The following is a 25,113-nucleotide window of genomic DNA, read 5'->3' as shown; positions in this document are numbered from 1 at the left end:
ATGAGGCTGCCATGTGCTCAGGACAGAATAGAGAATTTGAACACAGAGTGGAATATCATATGACGAATGAAGATTTGACTTCAACTTCTTTTTTATCATCACAGGTGGCTCAACCCAATCTTTATGCTATTTTTCCTGACATGAAAGAAGTAGGAATTCATCTCTTGCTACTCTCAGTCACAACAGCTACAGCTGAGCGTTCTTTTTCATCATTTAATAGAATTTTGTGTTCTGAAAGAAGTTGCCTTCTGCCTAATCATGTAAATGAACCAATGAGCATATTAATTGAAGGAATGGCAGTACCGGACACACGAGAAGCCACCAAAGATAAATGCATTGCATTGAAGAAGTTCATCAACAGAGTTGTGCAAAATTATAACAAGAAACCAAGAAAGATGTAGATGTAGTGCTTCATAGAAGGCTTGAGTAACCAACTTTAATTTGTGTGATGATTTTAAAACATGAGTTAAATCTAATAAAATGGTCATGAAACATTTTTCAGTTTTTACTGTGGTGCCATACAGCCCACCTTCACACTCATGGTCTCACACCTCATTGGCCCTGTCTCCCCTCCCCCCCCAAAAAAAGATTATCTTTCAAAGACTGCCTTCCATAATTATACTGATGCTGACAAATGTGTCTCTTCTGAGACCAAATGCCTACATTTCCGTGACAAATAAAAAAAGTGAATCATGCAAAAGAATAGTTCATCTTAAAATTTATTTAATCTTGCCTCTTATTTCTGTGTAATACACACTAGAGCTGGGGTTTTAAAATATCCCCGAAACAAAATATCTTATTTAAGAGACTGTGCTTGCTTTAAAGTGAAGGTTTTCTAATGGGCTGGGTTTGGATTTTACAGAGGGTTAGTGCTAGGGTGACCATATTTCCCTAAACTGAAAATGGGACACGGGGAGTGGATATGACCCTTCTGCCCCAGTCCTTCTTCCTCCTATTTTTCTCCATCCCCTCCTCTCTGTCCCTCTCCCTGACCCACTCTGCTCTTATTTCCCTCCTCCCCTGCCCTCTCCTCACTTCTCTGCATTGAGAGAATATGAGCTGCCTGGTATCACTGTGCAGGGTTGGCCGAAGCCAATGTCACAGAAGCAGTGCATACTTTGTGCCAGGGCTGAGCCCTGGCACCTCTAGCCTTGGCAGTTCATAGACCTGGCACCTCTGGGATCCCAGCTAACAGCCACCACTCTCTGGCCACCCAGCTCTGAAGGCGCCGCCGCTGCCAGCAGCAGCACAGAAGTAAAGGTGGCAATACACCATACTATGCCACCCTTACTTCTGCGCTGCTGCTGGAGGCAGCACTGCCTTTGGAGCTGGCCAGCAGCCGCCTTTCTCCAGCTGCCCCAGCCAGTGCTTAATTTATGCCGGAGCTGAGCCCCGGCACCTCTTTCATTAAAAATTAAGCACTGCATGGATGTCAGAGCTCTTTCGGCCAAACTGGGCATTTTATCCAATTTGCTCTTGTCCAAACATTCCTCTGCACCCTCCTAGGGTAAGAGCAAGTGGGACAAATGCTCAGTTTTGCCAAAAAAGTCATGATGTCCAGGACAGAGCTTAAAAAGGGGACTGTCTCAGCTTAAACAGGATGTATGGTCACCCTAGTTAGTGTATTCCTTTTCACTGTCACCTCTAGAGAACTGGGCTCACACATACTTTATATCACTGGTGACATGATGGTCACATCCTATTTCCCAGCAATAGCAACAACAATCATGCTTCTCATTTTCAAGATGATTTACAAACATGTCCTGTGTCACAAAATGTTGTGAGGATTCTTTAGTCAAAGTCTAGTGCATGCTTTTCGTTATGGCAAAACAACCACACAGTTTGACACACTACTGAGAAGAAGACTGAGTGGAGAAATGAGAAGCAACTTCATTCCTACAGTTAGCCTCTGCTTCATGCATGCTAAAAATTATCTAATTTATAATTAAAAGGAAAAAAGTTCAAACAAAATACTATACCGTTTCATTTGAATCATTTTTTGTTGTTCGTAAAGTTTGTGCAATCTTTGATAAGACACATCAGCACAGTTGCTATGATTTCTCTATTCATCTGGAAACTATGTTAATTTCACCAGGCCCTAGCGGTGAAATGTATCAACTTTATTTGTGATTTGCACAGCGTGCGCTTGCTCGCTCTCTCTTTCAGTTGTATGTATGTTTGAAATTTCAAAGGAAAAAATGTGAAGATTTTGGTACTTAAACAATTGATTATGCCTTTATTATATAATAATTCTTTTTTTTTTTTGTGGGGTGGCTCTTCCTATTGGCAGGAGGACAGCGCTGACTTGAAGTGCCAGCTTCAGTTTGCCAAAGAAGAAGCAGTGCTGATGCGTAAGAAAATGGCCAAGCTGGGGAAGGAGAAAGATGAACTGGAACAGGAGCTCCAGAAGTACAAGTCCATCTATGGAGATGTGGATAGTCCACTCCCTATCGGGGAGGCAGGAGGGCCACCCAGCACCAGAGAGGCTGAGCTGAAACTTCGTCTGAAACTGGTGGAAGAGGAAGCTAACATACTGGGCAGGAAGATAGTTGAACTGGAGGTGGAGAACAGAGGTATTAAAGCTGAGATGGAGGACATGAGATGCCAGTATGAGAGAGAATGTCTTAGCCGGGACCACATTTCAAGCATTCCTACCTCGCCATACGGTGACTCCATGGAGTCAGCAACAGAGCTGCGCCGTCACTTACAGTTTGTTGAAGAAGAGGCGGAGCTGTTGAGGAGATCGATCTCTGAGATTGAGGATCACAACAAACAACTAACCAATGAACTGAACAAATTCAAGTTTGAGCCCAGTCAGGAGTCCAGCTGGCTGGATGATGGTGCCTCTAAATACAGTGGATCCCTACAAGAGGAGCTGAAATCAGCGAGGATGCAAATCAACGAACTGAGTGGAAAAGTGATGAAACTCCAGTATGAGAATCGTGTGTTGATGTCCAATGTGCAGCGCTATGATCTTGTCTCTCACCTAGGGCTGCGCACTTCAAGTCCCAGGGACAGTGATGCTGAGAGTGATGCAGGAAAGAAAGAGAGTGACAGTGAAGAGGGCCGCCCAACTCAACCAAAGAGAGAAGGACCCATTGGGGGCGAGAGTGACTCAGAAGAAGTTTATGAGAAGACGTCGGGTTTTGAGAGCGTTAAGCCATCAGAAGTTAGCGACCTCTGTTCTACTGAGTTAATGAGAATGAAAGAGGACACCGAGTCTTTAATTAACATCAAACGAGAGGCTGAACGGCTCGAAAGGACAGTGCTCCGTCTCATCACTGACACTGATAGTTTAATTTATGATGCCAAGGTGCACATCACCAGCAGTCCCTCCTCTGAGCAGGGTTTCAAAAGTGATGGAGAGAGAGGTGAGGATAAAAATGAACCAGAACTTCTGGACACTATCAATTCAAGGATGAAAGCTTTCCGTAAAGAACTACAGACCTTCCTGGAGAAGGTTGATCACATCGGGGAAGGCCTCAAAGAACAAATGGAAGACCTTTCCCCTTTGCCCCACCTGACAGAGTCTTCCAGTTTTCTGTCCACAATGACATCCATGTCTCGAGACTCACCCATTGGTAACCTAGGAAAGGAGTTAATTACAGACTTCCAGGTAAGTGGGCTTCTTCTTTGCTTTCCCTCTGTTTATTGTTTCTCTTTCTTGCTGGCATTGCTACTCTAGAGCTAATTTCCCACACAGCTGCTTTATGATTTCAAATTGGCAGTGTATTACAGTCTAAAATGTAAAACAAACCCTTTTAAATTTTTTTATGCTCGACTACTTTGGTTCAGAGGCGGTTCCTCATGGTAAAAAGGCTAATCCAATGAAAGCAATAGGTATCTGGGTTTTTTGTTGTCTCTAGCAGCAACATTTCCTGATGAAGATGTGATTAGTTAAAAAATCCAAAGTAAATTTTCCTGTCAAAAGCAATTAGAAGCCTTGCTAATGAATGTATAGAGTTCTTTATTGTGCTCTCTTTTAAAAGAATGAGGCATGTTCTCAAAAGCCTTGCCAAAAAAACAAAATAAAATAAAATTTCTAAGTGATGTTTTTTGAAAAGCCTGCTTACAGCTCACTCACATAACCGAGGGGCGAGTGAGAAGCACTAGCCAGCGAAGGACTGCCTTTCGTAAAGCGTTGCCAATGGGCGCATGTCTCAACTGCCACACTGGATATAGCTTTTCTGCACAGCACAAGTAAGGAAGGAAGAGCCTTGTATCCCGTATCCTTCATGACTTGTATGCTTGCTGTTGGTTTGACTCATGCATCCTCATTGCATGCGCCTCATAACCAGTGTTTGCATTCTTTTTTCCTCTCTTTCTCTTTTTTGCTTTTCAGATGTTTCAGCCCATCATTTTGCTCATCCTCATTTTAGTTTTGTTCTCTTCACTTTCTTATGCCACTGTATTTAAGTTGTTTTTTCTGTTCACGCTTTTCTTTGTCTTGTAGTTTTCTTTTTCCAGTTGTCTACCTTACCCATTTTTGTTTTCTTTATTCCCTCCTGTCCTTTGTTTTTGTTATAAACCGCCCATGCACCTAACAGTCCAAACTGAGGGATCAGATGGAGTGGCAGCTCAGCCAAGATCGTGGAGAGGAGCAAGAGATTCACCACCACCGAGCCACCACCGAGCCACACCGCAGAGCTGATGGAGACATTAATCTCTACAGGCCAGGCGACAAGGGCTGTTTCAGTCTAGAGGTCAGCACAGCAGCCCATTCTACTAACTGCCTCCTGCTGCCTTGGAAGGGATATAAGTTGCAGCCACAGAAGTGTGTGGGGGCGTGAACAAGCTGGGTGAAACACTGTAACTTTGCTGTGATGTTTTCAGCAAACATATTTAAATATTCATAAATGTCACAAAAGCAAATGCACTCTTGTTTTGGGGTTTATCACACTTCTCCTAGTAGCCTGGCCTGTTGGAAGAATAACATTTGGCTCAATAAAATACAATATGCTCTCTGGAAGGGACTTTGTGCCCTTGTGGGAGATGGTGTGTCTTGTGCTTCCGTGCCCCCAGGTTTTATCTCGGATTTTAAATTTTTTGAAGGCTAGAGGTGCCCGGTATGGGGCTGTACAGTGCACAGCACTGTAATTCCCAACAGGCAGCAGGACAGCATACAGTCTCAAAAAAATTATTTAAACAGAATTGTCAGATGCTGTGGGTCTGACATACTTCTATATTTGTCAAATATAAAAGCTAACACATTTTTATTTTAAAATCTCCCCCACTCAGAGGCTCAAGGCATGCTTTGCTGTATCAGGTTAAAATACAGCTTAAACTGATTTGGTATAAACACAGATTAGCTACAACAGGGGTTCTCGACCTTTTTCTTTCTGAAGCCCCCCCAACATGCTATAAAAGCTCCACAGCCCAGCTGTGCCACAGTAACTGATTTTCTGCATAGGAAAGCCAAGGTCGGCGTTAGTGGGTAGCAAACAGGGAAATTGCTTGGGACCCCTGCCACAGGGAGCCCCATGAAGCTAAGCTGCTCAGGCTTTGGCTTCAGCCCCAGGTGGTGGGGCTCAGGGCCTCGGGCTTCAGCCCCATGCAGTGGGGCTTCAGCTTTCTGCCCTGGGCCCCAGTGGGTCTGATGCTGACTCTGCTTGACGGACCCCTTGAAACCTGTTTGTGGCCCCTCAGGGGGTCCCGGACTCATGGTTAAGAACCACTGGGCTACAACATGGTTTATGCTTTTTTTGTACTGTCTGGTCAATCTCCTTACCTAGACTAGCAACTGGCATTTAAACATTATTCTACAGATTAGCCCCATTCGCACTGGCCTGCCAAACCTATAAACTGGTTTAAATGGAAATAAGAAGTTGTTAAAGGGAGCTGAGTTTAAACATGGTTCTTTAATTCTGAAGCTCCATGTAGATAAAGACCTTAAAATATACAAGAAGCAAATAATTCAGTCTGGAAGAAGGAAGATGCTGGCTGTGAGAGCTGGTAATTGTGATTAACAGACAATAGGCACTAGAGATTGGAGGCGGAGCCGGGAAGGGGAGGCATGCTCCTCACTGGCTGGTGGCCAAACAGCTAAATTCCATCCTGAATTTCAAAGGCAGAGTGGCTCTCCTTCACTGAGCACAGGTAATTTATTTTTTTACTTTCTTGCCAGCAGTTGATGGTGGTAGCATAAGTAGTATTTAATTTACAGCCTCTCCCTCTTTACCCATCAACGGTAAACTTCAAAACAGATATCTGCTAAAACATAAATAACAGTAAGTCCAGTGGTTGGGAGCCAAACCTTCTCCTTAGATGTGGAAAACTGGAAGATGAGGGAGTTGAGTCCTTTGATTCAATACATAGCTGGAACAATTGTCCCTAGTGAGAATTTCAGCAAGTATGGATCAGAAAATGACTCAAGTTAATGTTTAAAATCTTTCTGTTTAAACGCTCTTACCATTAGTAGTTCCCTGCTGCCTGATTTTAACCTTCTCTTTGTATGATATCGTGTATATAAACCCTATCTTTATCAAGCTACATGACTTGGGTAATTTTGGCACAAACGGTTTGCCATCTACCAAAATGAGATGTTACCTAAAGTAAACTGTCAAAAGCTGAGCAGATGGTGGGAGTAGTTTTCACATCAAGGAGACCTTAGCCTGGCACACAAAAGCAGTTAGCTATAATTGAAGGTACAAGAATATCCACTCGAGATCCAACTGTGCTGGAGAGGCGTGTGGATGGGACACTCATAAAAGAGACCGAGGTAAGAAGGCATAAGTGACAAGCACACTTGTTTAAATACAGTTTATTGAAGCTACAGGGAACATTACATTACACTGTCATATGTTGAAATGATTGGGAATACCGGTGGTTTGAAATGCCATGAAGATCATCCAGTATTCCACCTTGGAGCTGGGCATCTACATAGTTATTGGTTCAATACAGGATAACTGGATGAAATTCTATAGCCTGTGTTATACAGGAAGTCAGCCTAGATAATCTAATGTTCCCTTCTGGCCTTGAGGTCTATGAAAACATAAAATGGGAACCAAATGAAGCATAAAGTTCCCTCAATGATTTTTTTAATTGCTTTTGCTTTTCCTTTCTTAAATTTATTTTCTTTGAGCCTGAGTTTGCATAATCCAGAAGTACTAAGTCACCTATTTTTTTTGCCAGGTGAGTGAGCAGAAAACATAATTTCAAATGCAAAAAGTTATTTTTGTCATTGTAAAGAATAGAGATGAAAATTCATGCCCAAAGGCAGAAATGTCAAAAAGTAAACTTCTATCTAGTTTTGTTTCAGGAATGAAAATTTTCACACAGCTCCAGTAGTTGATAATGATTAGCTTTCTTCCTACTGTGTATGGCCTTTCAAAGAGATGGGCATGTTTCAGTTATGCAAACAATTCTTTTGTAAGCAAGCAAGTCCATTTTTTTCCAAGCCAAATTTTAAAGGGAATATTTCCCATGAGCAGCTTCCATTTACCCATTTCTCCTGTATAAACTATTTGAAAAATAAGCATTGTGGGAGCCTAATTGTTTGATTAAATACAATAGCTGAAGACTGCCTTATGCCTGAACCGCCCTGTAGCCTAACTGTAAACATCTGCCTTTGTTTGGTCTTTGCACTGCTGTTGTTAGTGTAACAGTATTATTAGAATGTCTTTGCATATTAAAGACTTGGGTTAGATTCACAGTCCAATGGAAATTTATTTCTTGAAATTGTCTTAAGAATGGGACTTTGTTTTCTTGCTGAAAACAAGTAATTGAATTGCTTTGGCAGGCGGGAGGAGGCTGGCACCCACTGAGGTGAATATTCAATACATTACTCATGGTTTGAGCTCTGTTATGGTGGGTGGGAAAACTGGTTCTGTAAAATCCATAGGGAAATCAAGTGAATAAACAAGAATTGTTATCAGTAAAAGAGGCAGAGGGATTAGCGAAAGTAGCACAATACTTTAAGAAGCAAATGCATAGCATAGATCAAAGATTGCTCTGGTAAACCTATACAGATCAGTGAAAACTGACAAATATTTCATCTGATAAATTTCTGGAATATCTATAAACAGAATGCAATTTCCTCATATTTTTTCAAATGTAGTAGACAATTTTTTTTAATCTTTGGATTGGTCATGAACAGTTTGCTGCGAGCATTTGATACTTGATGTTCTAAAAGTCAAGTTGTATTGCTTAACTGAGGTTAGGCAAAGACACACCACATGGTATTCCTTCTGTTTCTCAGCCGAATGAGTGCATAAGCACTTCTGGCACAAATAGTCAAGCATAAATTTTAAATTTGGATTTTGTGATTACTCACATATACAAATTTCATATTCTTTGCACGTACTTTCTGTGAGCAAACATGGCAGGAAATTTTTGCCACTCACTTGTTTGCAGGAAGTGAACACTAAAGCATAACCAAGGCAGAATCCTTTAAAAAATCTTTTTGAGTAACTTTTCATGAGAAATGTTTTCACAAAGTTCTAGTAGTAAAGAGTAACAATTAAAGATGTTTTACACTTAGATTTTAGAATGGGCTAGTGAAAATTGCTTTATCTAGCTTTGCTATTTACTGTCTGCATATTAAATGTAAGCAGCTATATTAAACTAATTTATGGGTTGAAATTAAATCAACCAATTTTAGGTATTTGCAAGTAAAATGTGTCACTTCATCCTTAATTCCTACTTTGTATCTACATGAGATCTTCTGTATGATCAGAGAGACCTATGATATCTTGCCACATCAGAACAGAATTTCAGTCTTTATGCTGACTGTCCTGTTTTTGTTTGTTTCAGATAGTCTCTTTGCATTCCTTTAAGGCAATTTTTGTAAATCCATTTGAGGGCTTTTCAGTAATATGACATTTACAATGTATCTCAACCATGTGCTGAAATTTTACACGTCATTCCCTTTTTACACTGATATAGTATTCCATTTTCATGCATTGCATATTATTTGTACTGAACAAAAAGCCATAAAATAGAAAATGTACCCATCACTTTTCAAAATTGTGGGAAGCAGAATGACAAATTGGTACTAGATTACTGACAATATTCCTTCTCACTAGGATTAGGGGTAGTAAGAATGGTGCACTTTGATACATAGTATTATTTTGTTCTATGTAAGATATCACTATAGATTGACAGTATAATGGCCTGAAAGACCCATTATGATGTAAATCTTAATATCCAAAGTCTAAGTGAACTCATTAGGACTTTGTGTACTTTCCAAATAATGGTCCAGATTTTCAAAGGCTTTGGCTTACATGTTTTAATAAAATCCAGCATTCTTTGTGCAAGCAAATACACAAGTGGATAACTGCACAATTACCTATTTTGCACTATTAATGTGGTATATGCACTAATTTTTGGGGTGCAATTTAGGCTGTAACCTTTGAGAATTTGTGTATCATATGCAAAATCAATGTGTAATGCATGAGAATTTTCTGTGAAATTTAGTTCATTGTTTACTTGCAACATTCAGATTTCAAATGTAAATTTGGCCATTTTGGAATGTATTTATTGTGAGGTCCAAATACTAAAGAGACATAATACACATATGAATGTTTATTGTTTAGCTTCCTCAGAGGAAGGGGGGGGGAAAGCCATCCACAATCCTCATTTTGCCTCTGAATTGAAAAATGACTAAAACAAGTAGTCTACGAAATGTGATACTCATAATTCTTGCACGTAGGCTGGTTTCTAATTCATAAGAATCAAATTGGATATGTTTAAAAAGCCTTCAAAAGTAGATTCAACAAAGGGGGGGGAAAACAATCAGATGTTTTAAGTTTAGTCAGGTGGTATTGATTGTGGTCCAGCAAAAAGGGATGAGGTGGATGGTCTTGAGGTGGCTTATAATCAGATACTAATTTCTGCAAACTTCTTCCTTTTGCGGAGTGTGATAAATGTGTAAAGCAAGTCATCACAAAACCATAGGGCTTTGTCACAAGAATAATAGACTGGAGCTGACAAGAGGCAGGCCTTTGAGGGGGAAGCAGAGAGATTTTAGTGCAACGAGTAATATTTAGACAAAAACCTGGCTGTGTGGATGATATTTGTTTAAATGTCCTCTTGAGGTAAGGGAATCTGCATGGATTAGCGTCTTCTGGAGTGAAAACAGGTGAGAGGGGGTGTTCAGTGTCTCAGCAGCAGAGCATTGGAACTGGCCTGCACAGGCGACAAGAACTGAAGCACTTTGGAAAATGTAATTTGGGTTCACTGAAAATTTTAAATCATTGTCAAGGTGCAAATGTAGTGTGCTGTTCAGTGGTGCTGTGGTGGAGTAATGCTAGATTGTAGTTCATGTTGTGTTGTGTTTGTGTGTTTTTATTTTAGTGAGATTGTGTCCTTACATATATAAAGTTAGTGTTATTCAGTGGATGTCTTATCTGGGACACCATGGTAAATGGAATTTGTGCCTAGTGGTTTCTGTCCCAGTTGTAGCAAATGCATTAATAAGAGGGAGAGATGATGGAAGTTAACAGAAAATCTTATGTCTATAATTGTCTCCCAGTGCGGTAGCAATGCTGCTTGCAAAAACAAATCCACAACAGTTATGCAGATGACATCTATAAATACCACAATACTGTAGTTTTATCAGGGGCCTGATTTGCAAAGATGAGCATGCAGAATTGCAGACACTGTACCATGTGTCTAAAATTGCATATACAAACAGACATAATTAGAAAAGAAAAATATTTTCATATTCATTATTCAAAGTACAATCACCAGGCATGATCTGATGGGGTACTCAGCAGCCCCATTCCCCACTGAAGTTAATCTGAGTTCTTGCTATTTATCAGAACTAAGCCCATTGTTCATAACATAAATAAAAAATATGAAGAAACTTTGAGTTTCAACGTGATGAAAAGCTGTGCAATTCTTCATGTGTCTACTAAATTACATTAGAGCACATGCAATTTATTGCTTTAAAATTCATTCTCCATAATAAGGCAGAAGCAGGCTAATTGCGGGAGAAAAGATTTAAACCTTTTAAAGGTGCTTATAAAACTACATCAGCTCTGACAGTGCATTCAGTCTTTCACCAGTAGTTCCAACTATTATTACATATTTCATACTCTCAAGGTTCCCACTCATGCTGCCATCTTATCGATAAATGGTGTAAGAGATTGGGGTTTTATTCCTTGTCCCATTTTGCGGGCATGGTCTGCTCTTGGTGTGTATGTAGCTATGTAACTCCCATTAACACTAGTGAAGAACAGAGCATCGACTCTTTCTAGCAAATTACCATTTTTATTGATATATCAAATAAGTAAAGGCATTTTGGGAAAAAGACAAAATACAGGTGTAAGGTTTTTCAGCTTCCAATTTCATTAACCACAAGACAAACGGTATCTTTCTAACCCCCTAAATATGACATTACTGTAGAGAGAGTGATATAAAAATCAAATGTATTTTGAAATAATTACTTGCACATTTGTAGATAAATCCTGCTATTGCCATTTCCTAACCATATGGGAGGTTTTTTTTTAATGATTATTATTGGTAATAAAAATTACCAGTAGAATAGTTGTTTTCACCAAGTAAAATTGCTGCTAGACTTCACATAGCTCTGGATAATCTCAAATTAATGAAGCAGGCAACATGCTTTTCTGAAATTGCACATGAACTGGCCTGATGCATTGATTTTCATAAATTGTATTCTAAAAGAATGCTAATTAGAATAACAGAGCAAGAACACAAAGATCACTAAAGAAAAACATCTTTCTCTTGCTGCATGGGGAAACTGATTTGATATAACTCCTGCACATCAAGAAGAGATTAGTCTTCAAATAATTTTAAAGATTATATAACCAGCTCCTGAGTTTAAAAAAGAAAGAAAAAAAAATCTGCCCTTGGATATGAATGCAGCTCCGATTGAAATCAGTGGTTTCCCACCTACTTCCAACACCAGAATTTGGGCTTACATAGTGAAAATGTTTGTAGAAGTATTAATGCAGAAGAAAAATTAGACATGGTTTATAATATGATAACTTTTACATCGGTCAGTTTCTGTATATGGGATAAGGGGTTAAAAATTAGAGCAGGGCTAAACTTTTTAGACCAACACTTTATTCGCTGAAAAATGCAGGTTTGGTCAAACCCAAATTCTTTGCAAATTTGACATGAATTCACCTAATAGTTTCAAGACTTACATGCCATTGACAAAATGGCTGGAGGAGAAGTAGGTGGTGGTGGTGGTGATAGTGCCCTTTTTATAACTTTTAGCTTTGTGGTCAGGGCACTACCTGGGATGTGAGAGACCCAGAATCAATCATCCTAAAGAAGAGATTTGAACCTGGGTTTCCTTCATCCCAGATGAGTGCTTTGACCACTGGGCTAAAGTTACAAGGAGTGTATCACTATCTGCTCCTCCCCCCTCCCATTTTGTGAATCTAGACCTTTAAAAATAATTGGAAAAGTCTGTTTGGGGTCAAACAAAACATGTTCCATTTGACTCTAAATAGATTTTTTTTCAATTCACTGAAATTGTTCACAATGTTGGGATTCAGTTAGCCAAACTGAAATTTTTATTTCTATTTTTTTTCACAAGTGCCAGAGAACTGAAAAAATCAGTTTATTTCCCCAGCTCCATTAAAAATCTCTTTTCAGACATAGAACAGACATGTGCACAAGTCAATCATACAGCATAGTACCAATTAAAGAAGGACTCAGTTGGCCCAGAGACAGTGTGTATGGTAGCTTTAATTGGCTGATAAAAAGTTAGAATGCACCCTTTCAGGCCTCAAATAGTCCTGTTTCTGCTCTGACAGGTAACTAAAAATGTTTCTTTTTGTGTTGCAAAGTTGTCCATATCAAGTTACTGTTACGTGTGAGAAGGAAACTGAGTTTGACTGTCAGATCCATAACTGGGAATTAGCCAAGACCTAAATGTGTAGCCAAGACCCAAAATGAGAGAGACAAAAAGTGATTAGTGCAGGAAAGTAAATGCTGTGAGATTAATTTCTTTGGTGTAAATAACTAAGTCTGTGACCTTAGCTTCATGATTGAAATAATTGCTGTTAATAAAATTGAAGGGGACACCAAACTGGTATGGAACATAAGTAATTTTGAGACTGAGGGCTTGTCTACACTACCTGCCGGATCGGTGGGCAGCGATTGATCCAGAGGGGGTAGATTTATTGAGTCTCTAGGATAGATGCGATAAATTGACTGCTGAGAGCTCTCCCATCGACTCTGGTACTCCACCAGAAGAAGAAGAAGCATAAGCGCAGTTGACGGGAGTGCATCAGCTGTTGACTGACTTACCACAGTGAAGACACTGCAGTAAGTAGAGCTAAGTACGTCGACTTCAGCTATGCTATTCACGTAGCTGAAGTTGCATATCTTACATCGACCCTGCACGGTAGTGTAGACAAGTCCTGAGTGAGTAATGTCACTAAAAATCAGAGATATTTGAGAGGTCTGGTCAGATCCCAGGGTGAGTTTGCAAGACTGATATTTAGAATAAAGATTAAATACAATAAACAGGGATTCCACTACTTGATTTGTTTAGAGTCACTTTTCAAAGTAGATTTCAGAGTAGCTGCCGTGTTAGTCTGTATCCGCAAAAAGAACAGGAGTACTTGTGGCACCTTAGAGACTAACAAATTTATTTCAGCATAAGCTTTCGTGGGCTACAAGTACTCCTGTTCTTTTTCAAAGTAGGAATGTTAGTAAGGTACAGCTGTAACTTGTGTAGAAGCCTGTCCCATATCTGAAGAAAGGGACCTTTTCAACCTGGAACATTATGTATTACATGTAATAAATGAGATCACATTATCTGATTTATTTTTTTTTAAAAAGGTACAGTATGGCTAATCTCTCTGCAAGGATGCTAAAACTGACCTTTCATCACAGTGGATTGGATACACTACCTGATACTATAAATAGCTTATAAACAGGGTCTGATTCTGTAGCCTTGTAGTAGTTCCAGTTACTTCAATGACACTGCTTATAAAAGGGCAGCAGGGTCAGGTCTCAAGGGAATATAAAACATGTAACATTAAGATCCTATTTTTATATTTTATTAGGAAGCCACATAAGAAATCCTCACGCATATTTAAGGCATTGCTACATATGTGCACATCCTGCTTTGCTTATAACTGTATGTATAAGTGTAAGTCACAAAGATGTCTGTCCTACAGATTTTTTACACCATTAACACACACTTTCCACTTAATATGTCCCTTTGTCCTACTGATCAGCTCAGGGATTCCAATGTTTTACCTGTACAGAATATATCGATACAGGAGCTTCAGGCTCAACTTGAGCAGGAGACGAGACTTCACCAAGAGGAGAAAGAAAAGTTTACAGAGAGGATCATTCAGGTAAATGGAAAACCCTCCACTGGTACAGACATTTGGCCAGAGCCTGCACAATGAAACATTGTTTGTCAAAAACAAAGGAATCGTGTCTACATGTTACTACTATACACTCCCAAAAGCATAAACTTTATTTATTTATTTTCACTCATCTGAGGAAATGACGAATCTAGAAGCTGGTTGAATGTAAATTGACCTATTTCTGTATCTTTGTGTCCCTGTGTATCTTCTTGCTAGAGAATCAGCCAAAAAATCCCGCATGAGCTGCTATATTCGTGATCACATAAGAAGTGGCTGCTTCTTCTGTACCCTTTCAGCTCTCCATGAGACAGTGGAACAGCACTTGCTTGAACTCCAGGAGCACAGTTGGATGTTGTAGGCCTGATTCTGATCTCACTTAGTGTAAATCAGATGCTCCCTGAAGTCAGTGGAGTTACACCAGTATACAGGAGATGAAAATCAGGGCCTCTTTATTTCTCAGTGCTTTGCTTCCCTGTCTTTTATTGCTCATGTTCAGTGTACATAACATGAAATTGGCCATATTTGTCCCACCATTTTGAAGACTTGGATTAATAGATCCTGGCTGTTTTTAACCAAATCTCCATTTCAGTTAAAAGGAACAAGGCTCTGTTAACCCAAGTTATATTCATTTACACATTCAAAAATGAAGCTTACAATAGTATATTGTTTCTGGCAACATTAAGTGGCAATGGACTAAAGTCTGCCCTCTGTATGCAACTCCATGTGCATGATTGGGAGTTATGGGACACTTTTGGCCTATAATATCTATGTTTGTTTTAAACTACTTTTAAGGTCAATTATAAACCTGTAAATTGTTTGGTGGGTAGATATTCTTGATTCAATCAGGAATTGATTTACCAGGATTTACTGTTGCTGAGAGTATTTATTAATATGCCAGTTTTACTCCAAAATCCCTCTAACAGAAGGGATGTTGTATGTGCATTTTGGATAACTGATTTTGTTAGCTTAGTGCTGTGTCTTTGCATTATGACAGGTCCAAAACTTTTTAAAAGGTTCATTATTTAGTAAAGTGCTTGTCATGGAATGGCAGGTCGCAAATAGGATTCTGAATGTTTTAGGGGTAATTAGATGCATATTTTATTTCATTTCATTTCATTTTATTGGTAATAGGAAATATTGGTCTGGTTTTCTGTCCACTTTCCTGAAGATGAACCTTCCAAGTGTTCTCTATAGCTATGAGGTGTTTGTTGCAGGATATATTCTGTATGGTTTAAGGCATTGTGGTGGCCAGTTTACTGTGGCTTTCATTTGTACTGGATTGGTAACTAACAAGAGAGGCAGTTATTTAATAGACTCATGATATGACAGGAAACAAAACAATATGAAATAGCATCTATAAACAATGGCTCTTCATTCCTTTTCTAAATGCCTTTCCCTCATTAGTAAGCATCCACATTCAGTTTAAAACAGAAATATATTGGCATTCATGTAGGAGTATGCGACTGCTGAAGGGTAATTTATGTAACTCTTATTGGTGCCAGGTCAATCCATTGCCTGCTTTTCACTTATACAATAAGAAGTTGCATTAAAGAATGACTTTCCTGGCCAAAGTTTGGTGTCAAATAAATTACAATAGGATTTATATTGCAAACTGTGAGACTGTGAGCTATTCTTGGTGCTTACGGGGTTGGAACTCAGACTATGGAACTCAGTGTGCATCTGTGCTTCAGCCTTGTGCAGAAACTGTAGGAGTTCACCATGAGACAGCTCGAACAGCCCTTTAAGTATGAATCCTCAGTGCTAATGTAAAAAGGCCAAGACTTGTGTTTGATACCAACTATAAAAGACAAAGGAACTCTTGTTTCTTGAGAGTGGGATGAAGACATATTCTTAACAAAAGGAATGACTGTGCAGGGAGGGGAGGAAAATTAAAATTCTTGCATGTTGTAGGGATTATTATACTCTCGTTTTATAGGAGTAGGTGGAAATTCAGTCATTAAATGAATTTTGTATGAAGCAGTTGTAAGGTCAGGGCCATGCAGGGAACATATTGAAAAGATGCAATGAAGAGAGGAAAGAAAGTATGCAGGACATAAACGTGTTTTATGTAGCAGCATTGTTGTTATGCATCTTTAAAGTGAATTAACAGCAGGTTATTTGCATATGGTTAATTAATTGAGGGCTGCAAGCTGTGGTCTTCTGATTCCTCAAAAGTCAGGACTCTTGCCAAATTAAGTAGCTAATATTGATTAAAATTAGAGATTACAGTTTGTCTTACCCATCATCAGCACCCTATTGATACTGTGTGTGTTGTTCCATTAAAGCTGGAGGAGGAGCATCTGCAGACCTTGCGAAGGAAAGATTTGGAGGTGCAGAGCTTGACTTTGCAGAATAAACTGGAGGAGAAGACATGGGGTCAGGAGAAAAGTTTGATGCAGCAAGAACTTAGGCATTTCAAGCAGAATACCTTCCTCCTGTATGTGAAACTGAAGTGGCTGCTGAAACACTGGCAGCAAGGCAAGCAAATAGAAGAGGAAGGGGAGGACATACTGGAGGTAACAGGCCCATCTTATTCAGTGGAGTGAAACTGCAAGGATGAGTGGAGTTGCTAGTTCTGACATGAGCAAAATGAATATTCAGATATCCCTGTTTTGCATGCACACCTCAACTCAACCAACTATGGAGCCACACCAGCCCTCCATAATCGTGAGTTTAAAAGGGACTGAAATGGAATTTAAAGTTAAAGTTACTGGCCTTTTTAAAATAGTTTTGTAAAGAGGGATAACCCATATGACATCTCTGAATTACTACTCTCTCGTCTTGAAAACAAACCCCCCAGCTAGCACCAATATATAGAGCAATAAGTGTATGGAGGAATAAGTGGGCTAATGGATTAAAATCTGTTTGGATGGTTTGAGTGATGTTGCTTTTTTCACGTTTATGTGCAGTGTGCTCTTCAAAAAGCCCTCTGGAATACAGATGAAGAGGTGCTCTGTTGTCATACTGGCAGTAGAGTCACACAATTCAGCAGTGATTCATCCATGTTGATTCCTTTTCCCCACACAAACATATCACCATCAGCACTCACATCACCATTCTGGTGTTCCTCCATAGAGCACCTAATAATTTAGGCCAAGATTTTCAGAAGTAACTAGTGATTTTGGGTGGCCAATTTGAGACACCTTAAAAGGCGTTTGATTTTCAGACAGTAAGCACCACTCTGAAAGAAGGCACCCAGAATCACCTACACACGTTGGGAAATCTTGGCCTTATTACATAAAATGACTGGGAGAGAGGCATTTTCTCAGTCTGCTGCTCTAGCCAAAATTCCTGGGGAGGGAAGAATTATCCTTCAAATTCATATAATTCCAAAACCATCTTCTAAGTAATTGTTTCATGTATTGCTAATATTTATGTACCTCCTGTCCATGGTACCTTTTCTTTCAGCATTTCCTGGTCTACAGTTGCTGCAGGTGTTTATGCTACCAAATTAGGCAGAATGAATAATCTTCAAGACAAGAGTGACCATTTATAAATGCTGCAATACTATTCTGCTTTTGCGTAAACTAAATCCACACCTAATAGCAAAACATCTTTTCTATGGCTTCAGTGATTTCAGTGTGCCGGGTTGCGTTCATGTTATTCTGTGTAATAACATTCTCACTGGCGTACAGAATGTGATTTAATAAATTGCAACACACAAGGAGATCCCTTTTCTCCAATCTTCAGTAGATTTTTTTTTGTCACTGTACAGTTAAGACAGGAACAGTGTCTGTAGAGTTCATTGTCTTGCCATTTTAGATTGAACACCTCGATGCCCTACCAGAATTTGGCATTCAGTCTGAACGAAAGGGAGATGACCCAGAACGAGATGAGGAGGATGACCTTGTGTTTGCACTGATGGATTATTCCCAACATTCCACATCAGAGAGCACTGACCATGGACCACAGCTGCAGACTGCAGAACTATTGCAGCATCAAAAGCAGGTACCACACCACAAGAGAGTTACACATCATACCTTGGGAATTAATGCTCTAGATTTTTTTAGTGGCATCCATTTTGTTTTGCTGCTGTTCTATTTTATCTTAGTACCTAGAATTGTACACAACTTCAATCCTAGCCACACAGCAACTTTAATGGGTTTCATCCATTATATCTATATTTAATAGGGAGTCATGTGATTACTACGGTCCTCCTAACAGATGCTAGGAGTGAAAAATTCCATTTCCTCTTGTGGCTGCTTGCCCAGAAAAATAAATCAATATCTGATGGCTTGCAGAATTTACATACTCATCTTTCCTGAGCATTTTACCATCTAGCCATTAGAAAGGAGAGGTGCTTTTTATTTCATTTAAATATTTTAAGAATCTGGCACATGTATTTAATGTCTTCCTTAAAAATGAAGGAAAAGTAATGCCAAAGTTCTGTTACATCATTGGACATCATTTTTAAATGACTAAAGGCAAATCCTATCCAGTCCTCCCAGCGATCTCCTGTGCCATGCCTACCTTGGGGTTGGACAAGGCAAATGTGAAGAATTTAATCTTCAATAAATGGAATCAACTCAGTAGTTAGGGTTTAAGTTGGGAATATATTTTTAAATGGCTCAAAGGCTAAATATAGAATATTACTAAACAGAGTAAAAACTTAATACAAAAGAATATACTATTAGCAGTTAAGAAGTGTTCCAGTAGGAGAGTAAAACAAAATGCAGTAAGTTATTATTCCTTTTAACTTCCATCTTTTGTACACAAATGTTGCTCTAATTTAACTCTGACCCTTGTGTTATGTGCATTATGATTAGGACTTCGATTTAGTCACGGAGGTCTCAGAAGTCACAGAATCAGTGACTTTCAGCGGCCTCTGTGACTTCAGCCTGTGGTGGTCAGGAGCTGCAGGGTACCCCACCGCCCACTGGAGCAGAAAGCTGTGGGGTACCCCGGCCACCTCTGGTGGCCCCTGGAGCTCCCAGCAGCTGTGGGCGATGGGGGTACCCCCAGCTTTCTGCTGCTGCTGGCAGTGGGGGAACCCCCCAGCTCCCTGCTGCTGGGAGAAGCGCAGCAGAACCCCAAGCTCCCAGCTGCCTAGGGCAATGGGAGACCCCCCCAGCTCCCAGTGGGCAGCAGTGGGGAACCCCCAGTTCCCTACCACCAGAGCAGCTCAGGAACCCCGAGCTCCCAGTTGCCAGAGGTGGCAGGGAACCCCCAAGCTCCCGGCCGCTCCTGGCTGCCAGGGGTGGCAGGCTGCTGCAGAGGAATCTAAGCTCCTGGCCCCCGCAGTTGGCAGGGAACTCCCTGAGCTCCCAGCCCCTGCGGGCAGAGGGGACACCCAGAGCTGCAGGCGGCTGGGGTACCCCGCAGCCTCCAGCTGCTCCAGGCAGCTCCTAGTCCCTGCAGCAGCCCCACTTGAGGTAGTGTGAGGATCCGCAGATCCCCATTTTGTCAGGGATATTTTTAGTAAAAGTTAGGGACAGTTCACAGCTTGGAAAAGTCTTCAATCTAGCCCCTTCCTCCAAGGGCAAACTGAAGTCTGGCTTAGTCACTCTCATCACTGGGAAGTGGGGTGGAAGAGGAGGGTGCCCCAGCCCACCCCATCCCGCCCCACTCCACCCGCTACTCTGGTCCCCAACCCAGGGTCCCTCTAGTGCAGGGTTGGGCAAACGTTTTGGCCCAAGGACCACATCTGAGTATGGAAATTGTATGGCGGGCCATGAATGCTCACAAAATTGGAGGTTGGGATATATGAGGGAGTGAGGGCTCCAGCTGGGGGTGCAGACTTTGGGGTGGGGCCAGAAATGAGGAGTTTAGGGTGCAGGAGGGGGATCTGGGCTGGGACAGGGGTTTGGGATGTGGGGCAGGGGGTTAGGGCTCTGGCTGAGGATGCGGGCTCTGGGGTGGGGCTGGGGATGAGGGGCTGGAGGTCTAGGAGGGTGCTCTGGGCTGGGACCGAGGGGTTCGGAGGGCAGGAGAGGGATCAGGGCTGGGGCAGGAGGTTGGGGCACAGGAGGGGGTCAGGAGTGCAGGCTCCGGGCAACGCTTACCTCAAGCAGCTCCCGGAAGCAGTGGCATGTCCACTCTCCGGCTCCTACATGGAGGCGCGGCCAGGTGGTTCTGCATGCTGCCCCATCCACAGGTGTTGCTCCTGCAGTTCCCACTGGGTGCAGTTGCCAGCCAATGGGAGCTGCAGAGGCGGTGCTTGGGGCAGGAGCAGTGTACGCAGGGCCAGCTCCAGTCATCAGCACAGCAAGCAGATGCGTGGGGCGGCCAATGGAAAGGGGTCGCACATCCGGCTCTTCGGCAGCAATTCGGTGGCGGGTCCCTCAGTCCCTCTTGGAGGGAAGGATCTGCCGCCAAGTGCCACCGAAGAATGAAGCAGCGGCGGTAGAGCTGCCACCGAAGTGCCGCTGATCCCTGCTTCTTTTTTTTTTTTTCCACTTGGGGCAGCAAAAACGCTGGATCCAACCCTGAGTGTATGGAGCCCCCGGCCTGCCCCAGGTGTAGGAGCTGTACGGGGTCATGCCAGAGCCTTTGTCCAGTAGATGTTTTCATGTAAAATTCGCTACCAAGATTTTATTCATTTGGTTAGTCTGGCACTCACATGTCTGACTTGGGAAGGGTTTAGTATTAATAATCTTGTTGGAGGTCAGAAGTTGCCCTTTCTGGGAATGTAGCTCACCAGTCCCTTATGTATCACCATGGTCTCCTCCCGAGAATGAGGCTGAGGCAGAGCACTGAAGAGATGCTTATAAACATATCATATAACTGCGTTCATCTTGTAGACTAAATTAGTCAGCGAATGAGTAAAATAAATATAAACCAGTACCATCTCAATAAGCCTCAGCCATATATTAGCTTTTCAAGTACAGCCTAGACAGCAATCTCACCAATCAAGAATATATGAATAAAATATGTCCTCTCTGAAAGAATCATTGCTCTGAGATTAATATCAATTAAATTGGCAACAGCGGTAAGTAGTATGCATATAATTCATTTTTGTAAGTGTTACGTGCTCTTCTAATTCAGCATTTCCAGCAATCTCACTTAAGGAAATGACTCATAGTAACAAATCATGTCTCAGTACCCCTGCTGATAGAAGCAGATATTTTTAATGAACACTGCATGGGGCTCCGGTGGATTTGTGAGGGTGAAACAAGTTTTCTACCTTCTAACCAGGAAATACGTATTGTGTGACTACTGCAAGAATAGTAAGTTTGCTAAATATTACTTATTTCAAGAGCTATACTGCATTTCATTGTATATTATACTCTTTGGTATATACCACTCCTCAATTTCCAAGCACTCTGTATTTGACAGATACATTGAGAGTTAAAATGGTCTACTGCTATTGGGCTTCCAGCTAATTATTAGTGGCAAGAAAGGGTCATATCACTCTCTAATACGAAAAAGAGAAACCTTGTTGCAGGTTAATTCTGATCCTGTAGCCAATTTAGGGCTCTGTAAGAGCCATATTCTGCTCTCAGATACACTATTATATGTTTGGCTGAAAATGTCAATTTTGCTGCAGAAGTAGGGCACGAGACTGCATGCCCGCTATACTTAGAACTCCCACTGAATTCCATGAGCTGGCAGGATCTGGCCCTGACTCGATACACATTACAGAATTTCCAGTATAAACCTCAGTTTATAAATTATTCCAGATTTTAAAAATACTTAATTAATACATATTTATTAGTGATAACAAAATTGGAGCAAAGAAAATGTCACCCCACTTTCCCTAATGGAATCCCAGTACCAAAAGTGAGTTCCATGGAAGCTCTGAGAGATGTCTGGGCGCAATATTTGAAATAGACCTTGGCCACTCATAGCTGCTAAAAGCCACTGAGGAGCACATAGCTCATTAGTGGTTGATTTAGTCAACATCTCCCTCAAAGAAGTTAACCTGCAAACCTCCCTGAACATGCAATTCTTCTTTGAGTGATTGCTCATGTGTATTCCACAATAGGTGTGCGTGCTTGCCACATGCACCAGTTCCAGAAGCTTTTCCCCTAGCAGTACCAGTAGGGGAGCACTCCTAGTTACCCCTGGAGTGGCGCCTCCATGGCGCGGTATAAGGGGCATTGCGCACTCTCCCGCCCCCAGTTCCTTCTTGCTGCCAGTGAAGGTGCTTCGGAACTGCTCTGCTCCAGCTTTGCTGTAGCTCGTCCCCAGAACTGCTTGTTCGTTCAGTGTGTGGTATCTGTAGTTAGTTAGTTGATTAGTTTTAGTTTAGTTTAGCTAGAGCGCCCGGGCTGGGGCATGCCCCGGGCCCCGGGTTTTAAGTCGTGCAACACTTATAGGTGACCTATGCCAGTGAGTGATCAGCACGCAGACTGTTTACGCTGTTTGGGGGAAATCCTTTTCAGCAATCGCTGCGAGATTTGCAAGTCGTTTAAGCCTTGGACCAAGAATGAAAGGGACATTAGGCTCCGGGCTATTCTGATGGAGACGGCGCTGACCCCAGCTCCAGCGTGCCGCTCCGAGTCGGCCCCGAGTGACCCCGCAGTGTCGGTGCGCAGCGACCCTTCGGCGCCATCAACTATTGGCACCGCTCCTCATCCACGGGGAATGCCAAGAAGGCTAGGAAGAGACCTTCTTTGCTGCGGCACTGGAGTAAACCTGGGGCAGAGATTAGACCCATGTTGGGCAGTCCTCAATCCCCCATCAGCCTCTAGGCCTCCGACTCAAGTCGAGCAGAGTAGCCCAGCCCATTCGGATCAGGCCTCCCCGGATATCCGGATGCTCTCCACAATGGAGGCTCTGCAGGTGGCCTGGGATGTCATGTCCATGCCGGTACCAGGAGCACTGCCGATGTTGGTCCCACGCTCCAGAGGCAAACCGTTGCTGGGATCTCCGCAGTTGCCCCCGACTCGGTACTGATCTCAGTCGAGAGAACGTTCCTGACACCGTTCGCTGCCCAGCGACCGTTCCGTGCAAAGTCCACGTGGGTCGCTGTCGACTCCCACCAGGTTGTCTGGTTGGGTTCCGTCTGACCAAGACTCCTGGCACCGCTCCACCTTGAGGAGCAAACACCGAGGGGACCGAGGCAGACGACGGCAAAGGTCCTCCTCTTGGAGGGGCTATCTCAGCCAGTTACAACATGAATGCCGACGCCATTCCTGTTCATCGTCCCACTCCAGGACCCACCATGGCATGGCCCTGCAGCCCCGGGCATCGATCGCTGGCATCTCGACGTCATGGGTCCACCTGCCTGAGCCGATTGCAGAGCAGCTGTTACCAATGGTACTAGTCCTCCACGTCGGGATCGCAGTCCTGTGGTCGGCACTGGGCAGAGTGTCCTTGCCTCTCCATGAAGGGGTGGCAGAAATTTCAAACGCCCTGTGGCAAACCCCAGCCTCATTGGCTCTAAGAAAGTGAAACGCAGGTATTTTGTGCCCGCCAAGTGGCATGAATACTTGTACACCTGCCCTGCTCCCAACTCCCTGGTGGTCGAGTCAGTCAACCACAGGGAACGGCAGGGCCAACCAGCCCCTACCCCAAAAAATAAAGATTCAAGGAGGCTGGATTCATGTGGAAGGAAAATTTATTCATCCTCAAGCTTCCAGTTATGGGTGACGAACCACCAGGCTCTCCTGGGCTGGTATGAGTTCAGTCTCTGGGGCTCCCTGCACAAGTTCGAGGACTCCCTCCAGGAGCGCTACAGGAAGGAGTTCAAGGCGCTGGTGGAGGAGGGTACAGCAGCTGCCAGGGCAACATGGCAGGCAGCTTCAGATGTAGGGGACACAGCCGTGCGGTCCATGGCCTCCACGATGTCCATGAGAAGGGTGTCATGGCTCCTGCTCTCTGGGCTGTCCAGCGAGGCGCAGACCTCCCTGCAGGACGTCCCATTTGATGGCAAAGCTCTGTTTGCGGAACAGATACAAAGCAGCATGGCCTGAAAGACTCTCGCACAACGCACCAGACTCTGGGTCTCTATGTTCCGGCTCCAGCTAAACCTAAGTTCAAGCCGCAGCAGACTCCCGCCCTGGCCACCCACTCAAAATACGAGACCGCTTATAAGAAGTCGCAGGACTATAAGAAGCGCCCTCAAAGACAGTCTCGACCTGCCCCTCAGCCTGGGTCCTCCAAGGGCAAGCAGGTGGGGAAAAGGCAGTTTTGACGGGACGCCCGGGGGCGCCCTGCCAGTTCTCCTCAGGGATCCAGCCTCAGTAAAGCTTCCCTTCTCCAATCGTTGTGTGCTTTCCTCCCGGAGTGGTCACAGCTGACCTCGGACCAATGGGTCCTCCAACACCATCTCCCGGGGCTACACCCTCCAGTTTACTTCCACTCCACCCAACCACCCTCCGCCCCCATCCTTCCTGGGGGACCCCTCTCATGAGGGTCTGCTTGAGCAGGAAGTGGGGTGGCTCCTGGACCTCGGAGCGGTGGAAGCAGTACCAGGGGAGTTCAAATGCAAGTGGTACTACTCCTGTTATTTCCTTATCCCGAAGTCCAAAGGGGGGCTCAGGCCCATCTTGGACCTGCAAGATCTGAACCAGTACATGCTGAAACTCAAGTTCTGCATGGTCTCCCTGGCCTCCATCATCCCCTCCCTGGATGCCGGGACGGGTATTCCACCCTCAATCTGCAGGACGTGTACTTCCACATTCATATATTCGAGGGGCACAGACACTTCCTCTGTTTCATGGTGGGGCAGGAACACTACCAATTTACGATCCTCCCATTTGGCCTGTCCACTGCCCCCAGGGTATTCACGAAATGTATGTTGGTGGTAGTGGCCTACCTCAGGCGCCAGGAAGTCCAGATCTTCCCCTATCTGGACGACTGGTTGGTCAAGGGCAGCTCTTGGTCACAGGTGTGGGATCATGTGGTGCTCCTTCTGTCCACATAC

The 25,113-nt window shown here is 42.9% G+C and overlaps 1 protein-coding gene across 1 annotated transcript in view; it reads left to right on the top strand.

The window, feature by feature from the left end:
• Positions 1–25,113, top strand: part of MTCL1 (microtubule crosslinking factor 1) — a 178,657-nt gene that overhangs the window by 110,398 nt on the left and 43,146 nt on the right. The window contains exons 5-9 of the mRNA XM_039525582.1: positions 2,291–3,616; positions 4,548–4,703; positions 14,166–14,288; positions 16,589–16,819; positions 18,066–18,251. Coding sequence (XP_039381516.1) covers positions 2,291–3,616; positions 4,548–4,703; positions 14,166–14,288; positions 16,589–16,819; positions 18,066–18,251 — 2,022 coding nt within the window. The remainder of the gene's footprint in view (positions 1–2,290; positions 3,617–4,547; positions 4,704–14,165; positions 14,289–16,588; positions 16,820–18,065; positions 18,252–25,113) is intronic.

This window comes from Mauremys reevesii, linkage group 2 (assembly GCF_016161935.1).
Source record: "Mauremys reevesii isolate NIE-2019 linkage group 2, ASM1616193v1, whole genome shotgun sequence".
NCBI classification, from domain to species: Eukaryota; Metazoa; Chordata; order Testudines; family Geoemydidae; genus Mauremys; species Mauremys reevesii.
This window is presented reverse-complemented; position numbering and strand designations above follow the sequence as displayed.